The 18,901-nt window shown below is 41.4% G+C and overlaps 1 protein-coding gene across 2 annotated transcripts in view; it reads right to left on the bottom strand.

The window, feature by feature from the left end:
• Positions 1 to 3,987: 3,987 nt before the first annotated feature.
• LOC118006655 (ADP-ribosylation factor-like protein 15) overlaps positions 3,988 to 18,901 on the bottom strand; it is a 401,185-nt gene continuing 386,271 nt past the window's right edge. The window contains exons 5-6 of one of the 2 annotated variants that reach the window (XM_034999370.1): positions 7,038 to 7,235; positions 3,988 to 4,029 (exon numbers count right to left, since the gene is read on the bottom strand). In XM_034999370.1, coding sequence (XP_034855261.1) covers positions 7,083 to 7,235 — 153 coding nt within the window. In that variant the 3' untranslated portion in view covers positions 3,988 to 4,029; positions 7,038 to 7,082. Of the gene's footprint in view, positions 4,030 to 5,918; positions 7,236 to 18,901 lie in introns of those variants that run through there. The other variant, XM_034999369.1, reaches the window with a different exon arrangement.

The raw sequence follows: 18,901 nt of genomic DNA on the forward strand, positions 1-18,901 counted from the left end.
TGATCATTGCCTGGATCCATTATTTTATTAGGGGCAGAACTTCAAAGTATAAACCACACAACTAATCTCTGGTATCATGTGACTTTTCATTGGATCCTGCTATTTTAACCTAAAAATTTGGGATGACTTGAAGTTAACAAACTGAGTGGAAGTAGTGAGGTTTGTTTCAGTTTATTTTGTGATCCTACTGGAGCCCAGGCCGGTCAACTATAGAGGGCTGTGCTGTGGTTCTCTCAGAGGCACATCTATGGTGGGGCTTGGGGCTGGTGAGGAGGGAAGAGTACAGACTTGAGGTGTTCAGGAAATGAGAATGGTGTTGGTGTGAATTTTGCAGAAGTGTTCTAAAACTTAAATGCATTAACTTCTGCTAAAAGAACAACTATGCCCAAGTACTCTCCTGGAATAGATAATGGGCTTAAGGGGGTCTCTCCAACTTTCCAACCTTCAGTGAGGGGAAAATAAAGCAGCCTCCTGAAACCCAGCTGAAACTCACAGCTCCAACTAGGTAAAAAAAAAAAAAAAAATCCAGGGGGTTATATAGCTTACAGGTTACTGCCTCTGTCTGGGCATGTGAATTGTGGCATGCCTTTTTACACGGCAGCCTTCACTGTTTGGTGGAATAAATCACAAGAGACAGCCACGGAATTAGAGTGTTGCTCTTAGAGATTCAAAATTCAACATTTCAGATATAGATCATTTGTCGGATCCACAGACAGAAAGAAGAGACCAAGCTACTTCCAGAGAAGGAGGTAAAGCCCTTTGAATACAGAGAAGATGAAAAGAACAGGAGGTGATTGACAGAGTTTGGTTTTGCACTTTGGAAGCACTTTTGTGTGGTAGACCCATACTTCGTTGTTGCCACAGTAAAAAACAAAACAAAAACAAAAAATCCCCCCGAAAACCAAAAACACAAAAACAGGACAGAATAAAAGGTGCTAGCTCTAGACAGTTCTATTTAGAAAGATGCTAAAAAGAGGCATAAGCCTTTTCTGTTGTGTTTGTTTAGATTTCTAGTTTATTATTAATGGTCTCAAAAGAAACTAAATTGCATTCAAAGACAACTTTAAATCAGGAGGGCTGAAAACCAAGAATTAGGACCAAGAAAAAATATTTTAAAATCTAGAGATTCACATTGGAATTTTAACATAACCAAATCCCGCCCCCCCCCCCCCCATGCCCCAATACAAAAATTCTCTAGGGTCATAGAAATAATCCACTGTAATCAATGTTCCAGGAATTAAAGTCCTACAGACTCAGCAGGAGCCGAGTCTGTCCTATTTACTGCTGTGTCCCAAGCATCTAACACAATTTACTGCTGTGTCCCAAGCATCTAACACAATGCCTGGTACAGAGGAGGTGTTCCACAAAAACATGCCAAATTAATGAATAGATGAAACCCCTTAAAATTACCAAAACCGAAAGTTTCAAATGCGACATAAAACCTGCAAAAAGGACAATGGTAAGTTGACTCTTGACAAGCTGTCATCTGAAAATCCCGTCGAAGCCGCTTAATAAAAGCACTGGGTTGATACACCCCATGTCTAGAAAGTTGTAAAACAACTGGAGAAGGTCCAGAGCTGAGCCTGACTTGCTCCAGATTATAGAGAATGACAGCCAGACTTACTGTTTGCATTCCTGTCTCTGCCTTTTGCTGAACAGTTTCCGTTCCAACCAAATCTTCTCATTTTTAATTTACTCTGATATTTATATGTCTACTGATTTAACATCACATCGTACCAGTCTGGGCTTCAGGGTGCCCTTGACATGCATTTTTCTAACTGATCTTTACATGTATTATGTGCAGACCAGCCAGAAATCCTTCTTCTCTACGTGAGCCCCTCAGGTGAGAATCGTGGTTTCACTTGTCTCCAGAAACAGCTTTCTTCACAGACTCCATTTAGAAACGGCTCCCCTGCCCCCTCCCCACCACCTATGTCTTCTGTAAGCTTGTCCAGACATGGAGTACATCATCAGGCCAGGCCTTCCAGTCATTCCATTGCTTGCAAAGCAATCATTTATAGGCATTTGGTGTTTTGTCTGACATCTGTTTGATGCTGGAGCTCCAGCCTTTGCCTCAATGAATCACTTGTCAGAGAAGGTTGTGGCATTTTAGGCTGAGTTTCACACCTGCAAGAAAGGGTTGCCTGGGATGTAAGTGATCTGAGGCTTTTTTGAGACGACCATCTTGCCCACCTCCCATGAGGAAATAGGGACATAAGGGAGCTGGGGAGCGTGATGCTTATTAAAGGCTTATTTTCATTGTCACTGTGTGCCCTGTCCCCATGCGCTTGAGCCAGGCTTTCCTCTCTGGGGACAACCCTGCCCAACTGACCTCCATGGTTGGAATGTCGCTACTAGAAAGAACTGGGCTGAAATATCTGGGTAGAATATTTTGAGAGCATCAGAATCAGAGGGAGAGACTTGAACAAGAAAGGGGAAAAGAGGAATTCATCATTCTTTGTTGTTTGCAGAAGATCCTCTATGTGCGATGTGATGGCTGTTCTCATGTTGGTCCACGGATGTGGAAATGTCTGCCTCGGCAGTGTCAGGGGTCATGCTGGGTCCTAGCCAGGCTGAACCTAGCAAGGCACAAAATCGAGGAGTCCCTTTCCTTATTCTCCAAACAGGGTACCAGTGACCACATAACACTATACATGGTAAACAAGGTTGCTTTAAACCACCAAGCCTGAACTATTTCCTTGTAACAAGCAGTTATTCATACAGAGTATCCCATGGTAACTCCCATTTGATCAGACGACCAGAGGGGAACGTGAAAGGGTGGGGGCAAGCTAAGCCTAAGAACACCGTAGGTGGCCTTTCTAAACCAGCATCCAGTGACTAGAGCATGTGGATAGAGCAGAGATGGATGAAGATGGGAATATAGAGAAAATCCGATCGAAAAATCATGCACTTTTTATTCCACTTCGTTCTGTAAGGAAAGAAGGATGCGAGACAAGGCCTATGTTGGAGGGATTCTTCTTGGTGCCTTTTAAATTCTTTGGTTTCACACTTCATGAAGAGTTTGTCACAAACAGATGAACCCCCAGGATGAGAGGTCAGAATTTCCAGCTTCGATGAAACAGTAGGTGGAAGGCCAGTTTCTCGTTTAGGTTTTAATTTAAAGAGAATGGGGAAGGGGAGGAGAAAAGGATACCCCATCTGAGGCTTCTGGGTCTTACACGGGATCCTTTTCATGTTCCTAAATCGGTGCGAGGGGGGTGGGGTAGGGTGCCAAAACGCAGGCTCATCAGTCACTTCATGCATCTGAGCTGGGAAACATTTAACTCTGAGATGCAAATCATTTAATCATGCTGAGTCAGTGGTGACCAAAAGTTGTGAACCCTTGGGAGCCAGGAATTCCCAACATGACGTGATAATGCATTTCACAGCATGGACTTCAGATCTCCAGAACCCAGGCTAGTGGAAAAGCAAGGCGGGGAATCTATAGTCTCCTAAAGTTTCTGCATGACAAAGACAGATCCTCCCTCCCACATTCAATGAAAATGAGGGCTCCCAAAGGGCAACTCCCACTTCCCCCGTCCCCCTCCACATACTTTTGCCTTTCTGTTTGCACCATTAGGTCAGAAGGTTAATGAAAATGCACTCTAAAATTATAAAGAAGATGAAGCCAGGCATGAATATGAGGTTTCCACTGGAGTCTGAATATTCCATCTGGACGTTAGGCAAACCCATTTGCTTCAAAATCGTACAGTTCTGTCCACATTTGCCTGGATAGGTCTGAGATGTTGAGGAACTTGGTAACTACTAATTGCCTACCTTGGAAATAAAACTAGGAATGCAGGTTGGACCCCAGCTTAGGAGTGAAGTGTTGGGAGCTTTCTGCGTAGTCAAATGATGTGTCGGGATAATGCTGCATTTGGGACCAAACAAGAGCTGGGGTTTGGATTTTTCATCTTCTATCATGTACTTTTTTTCCATTTCTTTCTCTTCTTCCATCCATCTATCTCTTTAGTTTTCTTTCTCACTCTCTTTCTCTTTTACAGAATACTCTCCTTCTTAAGGATGGACCTGTAAATACACAGCATTTCCTCGAGTCACTTAAAAATCTTTATTTCCTTAGGGCATCGATCACCACTGAAGGGAACAGTTCATTGCACCAGTCACTCTTAGAATATTGCTTTTATAGCAAATACAATAAGATGATGCTTTGACTGAAAGGTGACACTTTACATTAACATCACGACTCTGCTCACTCATTCTGAAGGAAGAGCTCCCGTGAAAGTAAATCGCTGCTGAAGACAAACCAACTGGAAAAGACACTTGCTTTTTTTTTTTTTTTTTTTTGGTCTTTTCAGGTTTTCACAATGGCTTCAAAGGAAATGTGAATTAATCATTTGTTTTGACCCAAGAGCAGCAGAACTTATTTTGAAGACTTAAACAGGCAACACAAATGTAAACAGAAATCTGGGACTCCCAAATGCTAGAGCTTGAAAGGAGTCAGTCCGAAAACATCAATTCTACTCAGCGTTTATTTTCATTTGAAGATAGTGGAAATCATATATAAATCACGGACAATACAAGTTCTTCTTGTCTGGCAACTGTCCACATGAATCTGTTACCCTCCAAGTATAGATACAGATTTTTTTTTTTTTAATAGAAAGACAGGGCAATATGGCAGTTAATTAGCAACTGATACTATAAACTACAGTAGGTACAAAGTTTTGTCATATAAATTAATTGCCATTACAAAAAGGCAACTGCTTTAGCTAAGAAGGTACAAAAACGGGTAACTTCCATAAATATAACAAGAAGCCAAGTGAAGAAATACATAACAGACTGCTTTTCCTATATAAGAGTTGAATATGCAAACTAAGACACCTGTGGCACTTTCCATGGAAGTAGGGATAGACGTACACACACATACCACCCACCCGCCACCCACCGACACTTGCCCGTCCAAGCCCCCTCCCCACCCCCCCAAGCGGATTTCCAAAACATGGCCAATTCTAGGGTTACAAGGACAGGATGCCGCTCAGAAGCAGCAAGACGGCCAGCTCCGAACTGCCAGACAAAGAAGGAGCCTTATTGACAGTTGTAAAGCATTAGGCGTCAGACAGAAACTTGTCAAAAACAGCTGTTGTTGGGTACTGATTGATAATGTTTTCATTCTGACGGCTGAGACACTGCAGACAGTCGTGGGTCTGAGAAGAAGCCCATCACTGGCGCACACATGAACACACACACACACACACACACACAGACAACGGGAAGTCATTAAACAGATGGCTAAGGAGCACTCAGCCACCAGGTCTTAAAAAGACAACATTCTACATTTAATGAACTTGCCGAGAAAGCAATGCCTAATAATCATTTATTTGTCATAGAAGATGAGCGCAACAGAACAAAAATGAAAGCAGGGATTGTGTAACCGGTCATCGGAAGAAAAGTTTGTGCTGCTCGCGGATTACACAGTGAAAAATATTCAAGGACGCCGGAGACAAGATTGAATATGCACCTTTTTGGATCCATTCCACGGGGGAGCAAGGGGGGGGTAAGCTTAAAGAAGTGGTCGATGTTTCAAAGGTAATGATTTCATTAAAATCCACCTACAAGATTAAACCACAAAAGCTGTATTTGAATGATGTATATCTTCTGGAGAATTACAAGGTATTACATCACCGTGTAATACAGTGAGAGTCTGTGGTATTTGAGAACCAGTCTGTGCTACCTAAAAATTACAAACATGTTTTTATTGCTCAGGTGAAAGGAGCAGTTTTCTATCATTTGGCCATTTTGTGTTTGAAGTGGTCAAAAGTCTACAAAATGTGCCAAAGAGTATTACAGCCATAAACTTCAATATCCATAGATTATTCTTGATTTAGAAAAGGTCAGTGGTGCCAAACCTTAGTAAAACTGCACATTTATCTCTACATAATTTTATCATTTAAATTAAATGAGAAAAAAAAAAAAAGAGTTCCAAAGACTGAATCTAGGCCCTAAAATGATTTGCTGCAGCCCCAGCACATTTTTTTAAGGGCACAGTGAAACCCCTGAAAATAGAGGTTTATAATAGGAATACTGATAGACCTTTAATTACTCGTTGGAGACAATCAAGAGACTCCGTTAAACTCCATTAGCACTTAATGAATGAATATACAGATGATTCTGTCTTTGTTTTCTTTGTCAAATCCATGCCAGCTTAAACCCTCGTCAGTATAAACTATACTTCATTTGGCTGTTTTTAAAATTTTTATCTATTATTTTAAAAATTATCTTCTCTCTTTCAGTCAGACACTTTAAGATTTTTAGAAAAAGATACCTCTGTTATGTTGCAGCTTGACTTTATGCAGGGGAATCTTTCCATTAAAAAAATATTTGAGGACTCGATGAAATAGTCATCAGTGATGCACGCATGCATTGTGCCTAAATTCTCTCTCGTCTCAAAAACAGAAAGTTTTTGCTCTTAAGAGAGGGGAGTGAGACTTCAGATGGAATCAAGTAAATTATGCATATTGTCTTTAAGTTCTTCCACGTTAATTTTATCTTGGCAGGACGTTCCTCTCTGATAAGGTGATTCATTGAAGTTTTTGGTGCTCATTTTTCTCTCATAATCTATAAGGCCCGTATACAAAAAAACCTCACGAATAAAATATGATAAAATAAAATAAAAACCCCAAGAGATCTTGGAAACAATAGACATAAAATGAGGAGCCCCAGTCACATAACGCTCCACCCCCAAACCCAGGGAAAATGAGTCAAGGTTCTGAGTCTCCCTGAGTCCTTCATAAGGGATTTGATTTCTGTGAGCCATGAATTCCATCCACTTTAGCACAGAGTATAGAAGAGCTACTTAGAACAACAGAAGGAAGAGACATGCGGCGAAGATAATTAGTGGTAAACAGAGAATAAATTCTCTCTCAGTAGTGTGTACTTGACGTTAATGCCGATGATAATTCACCTGATTTACAGAATATTCACTTTAATAGAGAGATGAGAGTCTGAGATAACTAGAGGAAAAGAGACACTGAAGCCATTAAAGTCTTGATACCAAAATAAAAATAAAATGAAAAACTAACATGATAGGTTCAAGGCCTTTGGGAACCCGTGTTCTTTGCCAGATTTCACATTCTTACAGCTTCATGGTCTTTTTCTTCTAACAAATTGATCAGCTGAGAGAAGCTGTCTTTCAGTGCCTCCATGTCATCCAGCGAGCAGGGCTGCAGAATCCAGCGTTTCCCACGTGCAAGGGGTTCAAGTTCAAAATATTTTTTGACCTTAAGGGGGGAGAAGATAAATATGTTATTAGTTATATCAGAACCTTTCTAATTCCAAAAGTTTGCAAGTGACGAAGCAGGGGGGATTTTAAGGAGAACGTTTATAAACTGTGATGCCTGGGACTTTCTAGAACTCCCTCCACAGCTGCTGTAATAATGTGGGTTCTATGTTGTGACCCAGGACTGTTTTCTTTAGGGGTGAGTGACCAGCTTGCAAGCCATGTCACCCATACACTTCTCAGCATGGGAGGTCTGATGGAGTCTAAGAAAGAATTACATGTACCAACACACAGGGTAGATAGAGTATGCTGCAGACACCAGAAAGATTCAATCCAATCAAAACAACCAGCAGAGCATCCCCTACATCCCCTTGCTAACTTAGGTTTTTGATCTGTACCACATCAATTACTCAAAATTATTTTGACTACCAAACGCATATACAACAAATACTTATAATTTAAATGATCTTTTCTCTCTCTCCCCCTTAAATTTATAGTATCTATTTTTGAGACCTGGGAAAGCACTTTTTAGGAAAGAGGACAGAAACTGAGTATGTGTGTGTGTATATGCATATTTAAACCGTATACATATACATACATACATACATAAAGCCTCCCACTTTTTTTTCCTCCTAGTCCTGAATTTTCTTTATTTTTTTTAAAGTTTTATTTATTTATTTGAGAGAGAGAGACAGAGAGAGAGCATGAGAGGGGGGAGGGCTGGGAGGGTCAGAGGGAGAAGCAGACGCCCTGCCGAGCAGGGAGCCCGATGCGGGACTCGATCCAGGGACTCCAGGATCATGACCTGAGCCGAAGGCAGTCGCTTAACCAACTGAGCCACTCAGGCACCCTCCTAGTCCTGAATTTTCAGGGAGGTAAAAATCAAGACCTTTTAACTGGTATGTGAGTAGAGAATTTGCTATCTTTTTTTTTTTAATTTAATTTTATTGTGTTATGTTAATCACCATACATTACATCATTAGTTTTTGATGTAGTGTTCCATGATTCATTGTTTGCGTGGAACACCTGAGAATTTGCTATCTTAAAAACCTGTTTGATTAATATCCAGTCACAAGTCATTCTTAGCATAGTGGCTGGGATACTGACTAATCGTGTCCAGGATTACCAGCTCAAGACTGTGAGGAAATATCAAATTGTTATGTCTTCCAGAAGTATTGATGATCTCTCAAAGGGTATGATAAAACACAAAGCTTGTAAAGCTACGGTCCTGCCCACACTACATCACACAAGAACTGAACACTCCTTGTATAGTCCAGTGAGGTTTTACTAACATAAAATACAGTGAGTAGCAACACCAGAAGAACCATAGTTCAAAGACATTCTTGGCCAACAGATCTCACTAAATCCCATGTGCCAGGGCAAATTCCAAGGTCTTACCTTAGTCAATACTCGAGACCTAGAAAAAAATGTGTCTCAACCACATGCTATTCCCAAATGTGGTTTCATTTTGCCTCTATCATTGCAAGGACCAGAACATAGCAGAGGTACATCATCCAAAAGTGGCATTAAAATATGTGTATATTTTTTTCATGTGAGCAAGAAGATATACGTAAGAAATACTAAGGTTTTATGCTAATTTAGGAACCACAATTATGCTAACATTCTACAGTTCAAGTGTGTCTCCAAAGTCCTTCTGTAAGTGTCTGCAAATTAGTAACAAATACTACTACTTAAAAAAAAAAAACCTGTGTGGGTGCCTGGGTGGCTCAGTTGGTTAAGCGACTGCCTTTGGCTCAGGTCATGATCCTGGAGTCCCGGGATCGAGTGCCGCATCGGGCTCCCTGCTTGGCGGGGAGTCTGCTTCTCCCTCTGACCCTCCTCCCTCTCATGCTCTCTGTCTCTCATTCTCTCTATCGCAAATAAATAAAATCTTTAAAAAAAAAAAAAAGCCTGTGAAAATGGAAGGAGTCATTAATTTTGATTCTGAAAAGTAATGAAAATCTCATTTCAGATCAGAAAACGGGTATACAACTTCAGAACAGGGTTTGCCCGAGGTATTTTATAAATCATGTTGTTAAGAGGATCTTCTCTTATGGAAAACGTAAACTCCCTTCTTCTAGTTTCTTTTCTTCAGAGTACTGAAAACTCACTTCCAAGAGAATCTGAAATTTGCTTGTACAATAACCAGCACTAGACCAGCTCTGCCGCACCAAGGGAGGCCAGCAGCCAGCAGGGGGAGAGAATTGGCAGCGGGGACAGGTGGGGACCCTGGTTAAGGCTACAGCTTGGAGGACGAGCTGGCTGCTCTGAAGAGTATAAAATCAGAGATGTCAGGCTCCTTGCTTCTCCCACAAAGTGGGGCTTCAGAATGCACTACAGTAGAATCCGTTATTTGATCAATAACGCCTCCCATCAAGAGGGGATGGCACGGAACATCCAACATCTGGTACGTGAAGGAAGTTGTACCCTTGCCCCATTTCATAGCCTCACATCATTTTAAGTCCTGCTGATAACTGAGAAGAGGACTGGTGCCAAAAAATTCAATATTAGAATAAAGAAAAAGACTAACACAGTAAGTGCACGTTACTAACAATACTCCTTCAAATGGTTCGCTTGAAAATTCACAGAATTGATCCTGGTGGCATATTAACAGCTAATTTGAAAACAATGTTAGATTTAAGCAATCACAGAACAGAATTTGTGATATTTTGCAATACGGACCAGACACAGAAAACCAGTAAGGTTTTAAGCACCCATTAGGTTGGTTTCTAGGCAACTGAAAATATAGATTATCACGTAGGCACACTTGGAAGATAATAAAGATGTCTGACGGTAGTTTCTGAAGTTGTTCCTGCTGAATACGAAACATGAGGAGGAAATGGAAGGTTCCATGACAGGGTGGTCACCAGATAAAGGAGCCTAATGGTGTTGAGCTGACCAACATGGCTGTGTAACTTGAGATTTTCTGATTTGTAACCTAAGTGGGTATCTCACTTACCCTGCCATACTCCCCCCAACTGGTATCCAAATGATTCCACACCACCCTTCATTTATAATATCAATTGTAAAACTAGTCTGGCATTTCAGTGAGTTTCAAGCACAGTGAGTGACTGTTTGCTGCCAGAACATAGAGTTTTCATTACCCAGAGTTTCAGGTTTCTAAAAACAAAGCAGATAATACAAGAGAGGGGAAGATGGAGACCTCATGCTCTGACTTGAACTTTTCCAGTTAGGTTAACATTTTCATTTAGTTTTCTTTAATATATATTTATTTACTTATTTGAGAGAGAGAGTGTGCACATGTGTGAGCACACGAGAAACTGTGGGGGGAAGAGGAGGAGGAGAGAGAGAATCTCAAGTAGACTCTGCGCCTAATGTGGAGGCCCCCGTGGGGCTCGATCCCACGACCCTGAGACCAGCCCTGAGCCGAAACCAGAAGTTGGACGCCTAACTGACTGTGTCACTCAGGTGCACCTTCACTTAGTTTTCTCATATGAACTTGAACTTCAAATTTCACCTCCTCTGTATTATTAAGATACAAATTACAGTCACATCTGACTTGTCAACCATGTCTTTTTGTTGTTGTTGTTCTTTCATATTGTTGATGTATACTTTTAAAGAATAAGGTGTTTAAGGTTGACCAATGTAAATCATATGTTTTGAATACTTAATCAGCCGCTTAGATATTATGCTTCATTGGAAGCTGCAGGAAAGAGGAGGAGGTGACTGCTTCGCGCTGGCCTCTAGAGACCTCAGAATCCAGCTGCCTGGCAACCTGTAGTCAGCTGGCTATTTTCGGGTTAGCCGAAGAGAGTGGGCATTGGTTAGTGGCCATGTGTCCACCCTAGAGATAGGAAAACAAAGCCGCCATAAGCAGCCAACCTATTTTGGCTATGTCATCAGAACCCTCCTTCACTCACTGTGGGGTGACTGTGGGATGACGTGCATGACTGCATTCCATTGATTCCCACATCACAGTTACTGTAGAGTCCTAATAGAACAGAGACAACTCGGCACCATCGCTTTGCTGCTCACATTTGTAGCAGCTGTGAAATCGGGTAGGCGATGTCCTTGATGTTTCTTTGAGTAGAGAAATAGTAATCCTTTCCGACTTGCAGGACATCTAACGGGGTTATGTAATGATACCGATTTCCCTATCTTGCCCTCACTTCACAAGCAAAAATTTCATTTTAATTCTTGCAAACCTATTGTGACTAAATTTCTGGAAGCCATATAAATAGTTTCTGAACTGCAGTAATGGTCTTCCCTTTTAAAAGCCTGCAAATATCATTTTATTTATAACAATAACTGCTTGTTTTTCCTATTTTTGTTATTAAAGCATGTAAGTAGTGTGTGCCCAGAGTTGGCCTCATTTTCCTTTAAACACTCTGGGGAGCAGGGGAGAGAACAGTCCAGAAGGGATGACTTAGTGTTTTTATGTGACACATGGCTAAGTTCTAAGCCCAGATACTTATAAACAGTGCTTTGACCCACATGAATGTGTTGTAAGACATTAAAAAGGGGGCCAGGGGTGGGACAATTCTTTACTACATGGGACTGTGCTGTGTATCTTAGGATATGTCACCCCTAGTCCTGGTGACCTCGATGCCATTAGCCCCGACCAGTCATTGCTGTAACTAAAAATGCCTCACCTGGGGTGGTACTGATGCAGGTATCTCTCGCCCTGTTTGGGGCAATTTAGCTTGTTTTCACACTGGAGATAGAAACTGGCTATCTTTTCTGCACGTACTTCTCTAGATCCTCACCTACCCACAACACACATATTCCCTCTGGGGAAAAAACTAGCAGGTTATAATGGACTCCTCTCAACTTGAGGGTGGTTGTGGTAGGTTGTCGTAGGGTGAAGATCAGTACAGGGAGCTTTGAAAATGTGGGTCCTGACAGTTGGCTTCCCGTAACTTCATTCATTCAACCACCACTTCCTGGATGAAACTGGTGAGTGTGTGAAGGTGGTGTGAGGGGCCCCACTGCACCTGCCCATGTGTGGGGTTCCACTGATTAGAGCAGAAAACTGCAAAACAAAAAACAGAGACAACAGCCCGAAGGGGGGGCTGTCCCCATCATCTGTATTAGCGGATTACAAGCCCCCTCACCCCTGGCTTTTTAGTGACCATAAAAAACGGTTTAATACTGCACACTTTACTAAAGGCTTTTTCACTCATTTATAGCACCCTGATTATACTTCAACTGGAAGAAAAGCAATGGATTCAAATGAAGAGAGAGAGCAGTATTAAGATAATGTAGGTCAAATTGAAAAGGAAGTATCTTGGTAGAAGACTGTTCAAAGAAACTTTTGAAATAAAGGCACGTTCTTTCTTCATCTCTGGAAAAGGAATCCGTCTCATCAGGCTGACAACTTCAGCTCCTTCAAACTGACAGTGATCAATCAGCAGGTAAGACAAGACAACAGGGACACTGGATGAGGAACACAAGCAAAGCACAGAGAGCCAGCAAAAAGAGCTGCAGTTGTGGATCTGGTAGGCAGAGGGATCTGACAGGCAAGTAAGAGCACGATGCAAGACAAGTGGCTCAGTAACTACCTTGACCCAGTGGAGCTTTCTTGTCATTTTAAATCCACAACGTGTCCATTGCATGCCTGTATTTTTCAAATAACTATGTGAATAATGTTTTTTGAGACAGGTTCATTGGGTTTTGAACTCCTTGGTAGAAGTATGGTCTAGATGATAAATGTACTCGAGGGCTCCAGTTAATCGGATGTTAAGAGAGCCTGTGTGGTGAGTGAAATTTTGTAGGATATTGTCCATGACTGTCAAAAAGGGAGCAGAACTTGGCTCTTCTTCACCTGAGCTCCTTACTTGAATCACTAGAGCAGATGCACCCGTTGCAGTCCCATGTCACGCTGGGGGAAACATTTGTATTGACATGCTGATCGTGCGCCTTCTCTTTCCACCTCCAGGCACAAGGACATCAAATTCCATGAGTCACGAAACTGGCCAGGGTCTGACTTATTTAAACCATGGAAATCTGCAAGTGCAACAAACCAAGACTTTCTTCTTTCTAGAGAGTTAGTTGTCAAGCACGTGAGTGTGCCAAGGGGCCTTCCGGTTTTGTGGTCTTAATTGCAGAAGCTCATGGAACAGGCTTAACTTGGTAACCTTCACCAAAGTCAGAGAGAACTTTGCCCACACCATGGCTCCAGGATGGGGTCTGGAGATAAAGTGGCAGGGCGTCATTAAGATTCTTCAGAGTGCATTCTTGGCAGCCTGTTCAAAGAAAGGTTAGCTTAGAGAGAGCAGCACCAGCTGTTCCCCTTTTCATTGTGCTGCTTGTAGGATTTTGAAATCCTTAGAAAGGTACTAAGTATGTCATTAAAGGCAGAAATAAATAATACGAGTAAAATCAATTTGCCATAGTCCCAAAGATACTGCGACACAGAAGAGATATTGATTACTTTTTACTGAGTACTGAAAGGGACCAGAAAACAACACCTTGATCTTAACCAATACCACAATATTACTTTGGGATTTATAATGGATGACTGATTTCAAGAATGTTAGGTGTAATATAAAAGTGCAGTTATGGTAAGATCGCTTCTTTCTTAAGCAAAGTGCAGCCTGCTTGACCTTGGAATAATTAAAAACCAGACAAATGCCTGCAGGTTATGACTGGTGATTAAGCCTCGCCCTTATTAGAAGTCTTCTTGCCCAATCAGTAATCTCTGATGTGTGGAGAATGTTGTATGTTGTGACAATAATTGTATCGAAACCCTGTCTTCCACTGCATGGAAGTTAGTGTGTTCCAGAAGAGCTGAATAAAATGATCCCATTGCTTTGGTGGTAGGAGCTAGAATCTGAAAAGCATTCCTGTTTTTGGCTTAATCTGCTAACCCAGAATTACAGAACAAATTACATCTATTTTCTCTTTTTGATATGCCTAGAAGGTTTTATTCTCCTAGCCAAAAAGCTTGCTTATCAGACAACCACTGTGGGAGGCAGAAATTAGGTATGGATGCTTCCTGTGTTCACAGGCCAATGGAAGATACCCAGTTTTCCTGCAGAGTATCTCTTCTACTCCAGGGAGTCTACCTGGCCCTCCTGAACCTGGAGTGCTTCCCATATGCAGACCTTTGCTCCAACTCCTGCGTCCAACCGAAGGTGCCTCCATCCACAAGTGGAAAGAATTGGCTTACAAATACTCATATTTTTAGACCCAGCTGATGTCCTCCTATCATCTCAAGGGGAAGCCTTAATGTAGAAGAAACTTTAAAGGTAGAAGGGACCTTAATCACAGTAGTCACCGCTGGTTACCTCCCAGCACCCAGGCAAATAAAGTTTTATTGGAACATAGCCATGCTTACTGACTTGTCTATGGCTGCTTTCACGCTACAACGGCAAAGTTGAGTAACTGCCACAGAGACAGTATGTTCCACAAAGCCTAGAATATTTACTCTCTGGACCTTCACAAACATTTGCCAATCCCTGACTAACGCGTTTGCAGCTTCCTGCTTTGTTCAGCAGGGGTACAATCAGTACCCGGCAGGGGTCTGGGGGGGCTGGCCACACTTGCTAGACCAGCTCGTCCCCACTCATACTTTAGGAGGCCAGAGAAGTTGGCCTTTCCAACCTGGCTAGGCTCCATAATTTCAGATGCTTTGGACTACAGTCTAGCAGGCAGAAGGGTCATAAAGCCGTATTTTTACCCCTCTGTGATCAGCCTGGGTTTCTTTTATGTGGACACTTCCTAAGAGCAACAAGAACTAGCCAAGGCACAGGGTCCAAGACCTGTCTGTTTCAAGCTTTTGGTGTCCTCAAGGATGGCTCTTAGTGCAGAGCAATACTAGTTATTGTTACTTTGCAGTTTTAAAAAGGAATGTACAATTTACTAAATATACAATGTCTAAAACCCAGTTTTTCCTGAAGCTATTATATTCAATTTAAAAAGCTTATCATTCTGTTTGTATATCTGGTAAGTTTCTTTTTTTTTTTTTAAAGATTTTATTTATTTATTTGACAGAGAGATAGAGAGCACAAGTAGGCAGAGAGGCAGGCAAAGGGGGAGGGAGAAGCAGGCTCTCCGCTGAGCAGGGAGCCCGATGTGGGACTCGATCCCAGGACCCTGGGATCATGACCTGAAACGAAGGCAGATGCTTAACCGACTGAGCCACCCAGGCGCCCCTATATCTGGTAAGTTTTAACAACACATCCAGGAAGTTGGATACAGTTTAGGTCCTTTTATAAACTTCGTTTAATTAACCACTTTTAAACATTTCAAAACTCCATTTATAAATTTAATATATTCAATCTTCCTTTTCAGCATTTATACTGTAATAATCAAAATGTCCTCAAGTAGTTAAGTAATCTTTTTTCCCCAGCAAGAACTCTTTAAGCATTTCTTAAATTAAATTTATAAATTCAATGACTCTCAAGCTCAGGTATTTCTTCTTCTTCTTTATTTTTTTAGGATTTATTTACTTGAGAGAGAGAGAACGTGTGTGCACAGGAGTGGGAGGGGCAGAGGGAGAGGGAGAGAGAGAATCTCAAGCAGATTCTGTGCCGAGCATGGAGCCTGGTACGGGCTTGATCTCACAGCCCTGAGATCATGACCTGAACTGAAATCAAGGGTCCAACACTCAACTGACTGTGCCACCCAGCCACCTCTCAAGCTCCGGTACTTTCTAATACTATTTACAAGCTTAACTGAATTCTCATACTTTTTTTTTTTTTTTTACAGATTTATTTATTTTAGAGAGAGACAGAGTGTAAGAGTGGGGGTAGGGGAAGAGGGAGAGAATCTTCAAGCAGCCTCCCTGCTGGGTGTGGAGCCCCACACGGGCTTGATCTCATGACCCATGAGATCAGGACCTGAGCTGAAACCAAGAGTCAGGCGCTTAACTGACTGAGTCACCCACATGGCCCTCAAAACTTTCTATATAGGAGGCCAATTCTGAAGTAATTTATACATCTTAAATTATAATTACAAAGTGAATGTACCAGGTTGACCTAAATGTAATATATACTTGAAACGAAAGTATTAATATTATAGATTTGTTATTTTATCATTCTTATACTCTTAATGTTAAGTTTTCCAGAGTTAAAAAGACTTTCCCATTAAGGAAACAACTTTCCATCCCAAGTGAAATGGGTTATCATTCCACACATGGTTCTCACCTCATTGAACTTGAGCTGCTTTTCACAAACAGTTTTTAGACTGAAACGTGACTGGAGCTACAGATGTCCAGGGCAAAATTTTTGGGGTCACTCACTGTCAAGTTAGGCTCTTTATAAAAATAGTTGCCACATCAAAAAGAACCTCTGGCCTTCAAAGGGGATTGTTTGCTCCTGGATGTAAGTTATCGTTACCTATTTCATGGGTCTACTCTCAGAAGCAGACACCCGCTGCTAAGATTCTAAAGAATTTCCTTTACCACTTGCTTGGATTTTGCATTTCTTTAGCACACACTTTAACATCTTTTTATTCGGCTCTACAGATATTTATTTTTCATTTATTGAGCTATAATTTGCAGACTGTAAAATTCACCCTTGTAAAAGCATACAAATTAGTGATTTTTAGTATATTCATGGACACCTGCAATCATCACGGCTATCAAACTTCAGGACATTTTCACCACTCGAAAAAGAAACACCCCACCCATTAGTAGTCACTGCCCATTTGCCCTTTCCTCCAGCCCTTGGCACTCACTAATTTACTTTCTGACTCTAAGAGATTTGCCTATTCTGGACATTTCGTATAAATGGAATTATATAATACATGGCCTTTAGTGTCTGGTTTCTCTCACTTAGCATAAAGTTTTGTGTGACTACTTCTTTTTATGGCCGAATGATATTCCACTGTATGGACACACCACATTTTGTTCATCCATGTTCATCAGCTGCTGGACATTTGGGCTGTTTCCACGTTTTGGCTATTATGAATTCAGTTACATGAGCCACTACTTTCTCCTTCAAACAGGCTTTATAAATAATCATCGTATAAATTAATGAGTTAGGGGCACCTAGAGATTTGGATAATCTTCATTTTTTCATGTGTAAGACCTCAGTTCCTAGAAGGCATAGACAATGAAAAAAATTCTTTTGTATTCTCTGATGTACCCCGTACAATGCCAGACATTAGGAGGATACTAATTATTTTTAAGCAAATGTAAAGAGCTGAAACTAAAATGAAAAGGGCAACAAAGTACGTTCTTAGTATTTCATCTCAGATGAAAATGTTAGTAAAGGAAGGAAATTGAACACTGGAGAGAAGTTGCCACTCCTTTTAATTAAGCAGGCCAAGGTTTCATGCAGGAGGTGGGATTTCATGAACAGTTTCAAAACCTTAGGTCTAATTGGTTTAAACTCTATTATACATATGCCTACAGGCAGCTGCAATGAATTGTTTTGCAAACAGAAAAGTAGCTAACCCCTCACGGAAAATAGACCCACTCCAGAAATCTCAAGACCCAAAGGACACACATGTTTTGAGCTATTCCTTTAATCTGTGTCCAAACAAAGCATCTAATTCTTATCTCAGAGAATGGAAAGCATTGACATATGCAAAAAGAGAAGCATCAGTACACTTGTCTTTGCATGCAGGTGCAGGCCTCCGACTTTTCAATAACATCTATAACATAGTCATTAATTACACAGGCAGCCAGGTTTCGACAGCATATCCTTTTCTTTTGCCCTCCTCTCTTTCCCTTCTGTAATCAATTCTATTCCACTCCTTCAAAAGGGCATTCGTTTTTGATACCAACACCTTTCCGGTGTTATACTTGATTCTGCACCTTCCATGCTTACGATAATACTTGGTTATGATTTACCTTAATTTCAGTAAAGCAAACACTGTAAGTAGGAAGAAACTTATCTATGAAAAACTTTTTCCTGGCAATAGAATATGGCTGTTTAAACAGTTCTACCTAGGGCGCCTGGGTGGCTCAGTTGGTTAAGCGACTGCCTTCGGCTCAGGTCATGATCCTGGAGTCCCGGGATCGCCTTCGGCTCAGGTCATGATCCTGGAGTCCCGGGATCGAGTCCCGCATCGGGCTCCCTGCTCGGCAGGGTGCCTGCTTCTCCCTCTGACCCTCCCCCCTCTCATGTGCTCTCTCTCTCTCATTCTCTCTGTCTCAAATAAATAAATAAAATCTTTAAAAAAAATAAATAAATAAACAGTTCTACCTATATGTATGAGAGCTAGTCAAGTATGTACTAGACAGGAAGGCAAGTTAATGAGTGAAAGCCCCAAACACATCAGAGACAACCAATTAGCTTGTCTGAAACACAGGCTTGTAAAGCTATCAGTAACTTATAAAATGGTCTGCTACACACGAGTAAAATGTTGTTTAAATGGCTTGCTTAACCAGATGCATTCACCATGAAATTGATTCTTTTCAGGTTATCTTTTTAAACTTAACACTCATTAACTGTGCATATTGAAATGGCTGGCTGGGTGGGAGAGTGGGTAGATTATCTTGGTATTGTAAAGTGCAGGCTGAGGATAGGAATTCCACACTTTTTGAGGTTAAGAGGTATTGGGGGAAAAACCCCATCAATTACCAACAGTTGTGTCTGCCTCAGTCACTGAAAAGGATCAACACACTTAGATTATTCCTCCTCTGCCTTGCTAAATGCTTAGCTTGGGATTGGTAGATGGGCTCTGAGGACCTTCCCGTGCTGAGAATACATGCTTTTGTGTTAGGAACTGCACCAGTTTTCGCCACAGCCTGTG

This window comes from Mirounga leonina, unplaced genomic scaffold (assembly GCF_011800145.1).
Source record: "Mirounga leonina isolate KUSES-001 unplaced genomic scaffold, KU_Mleo_1.0 Mir_98, whole genome shotgun sequence".
NCBI lineage: Eukaryota > Metazoa > Chordata > Mammalia > Carnivora > Phocidae > Mirounga > Mirounga leonina.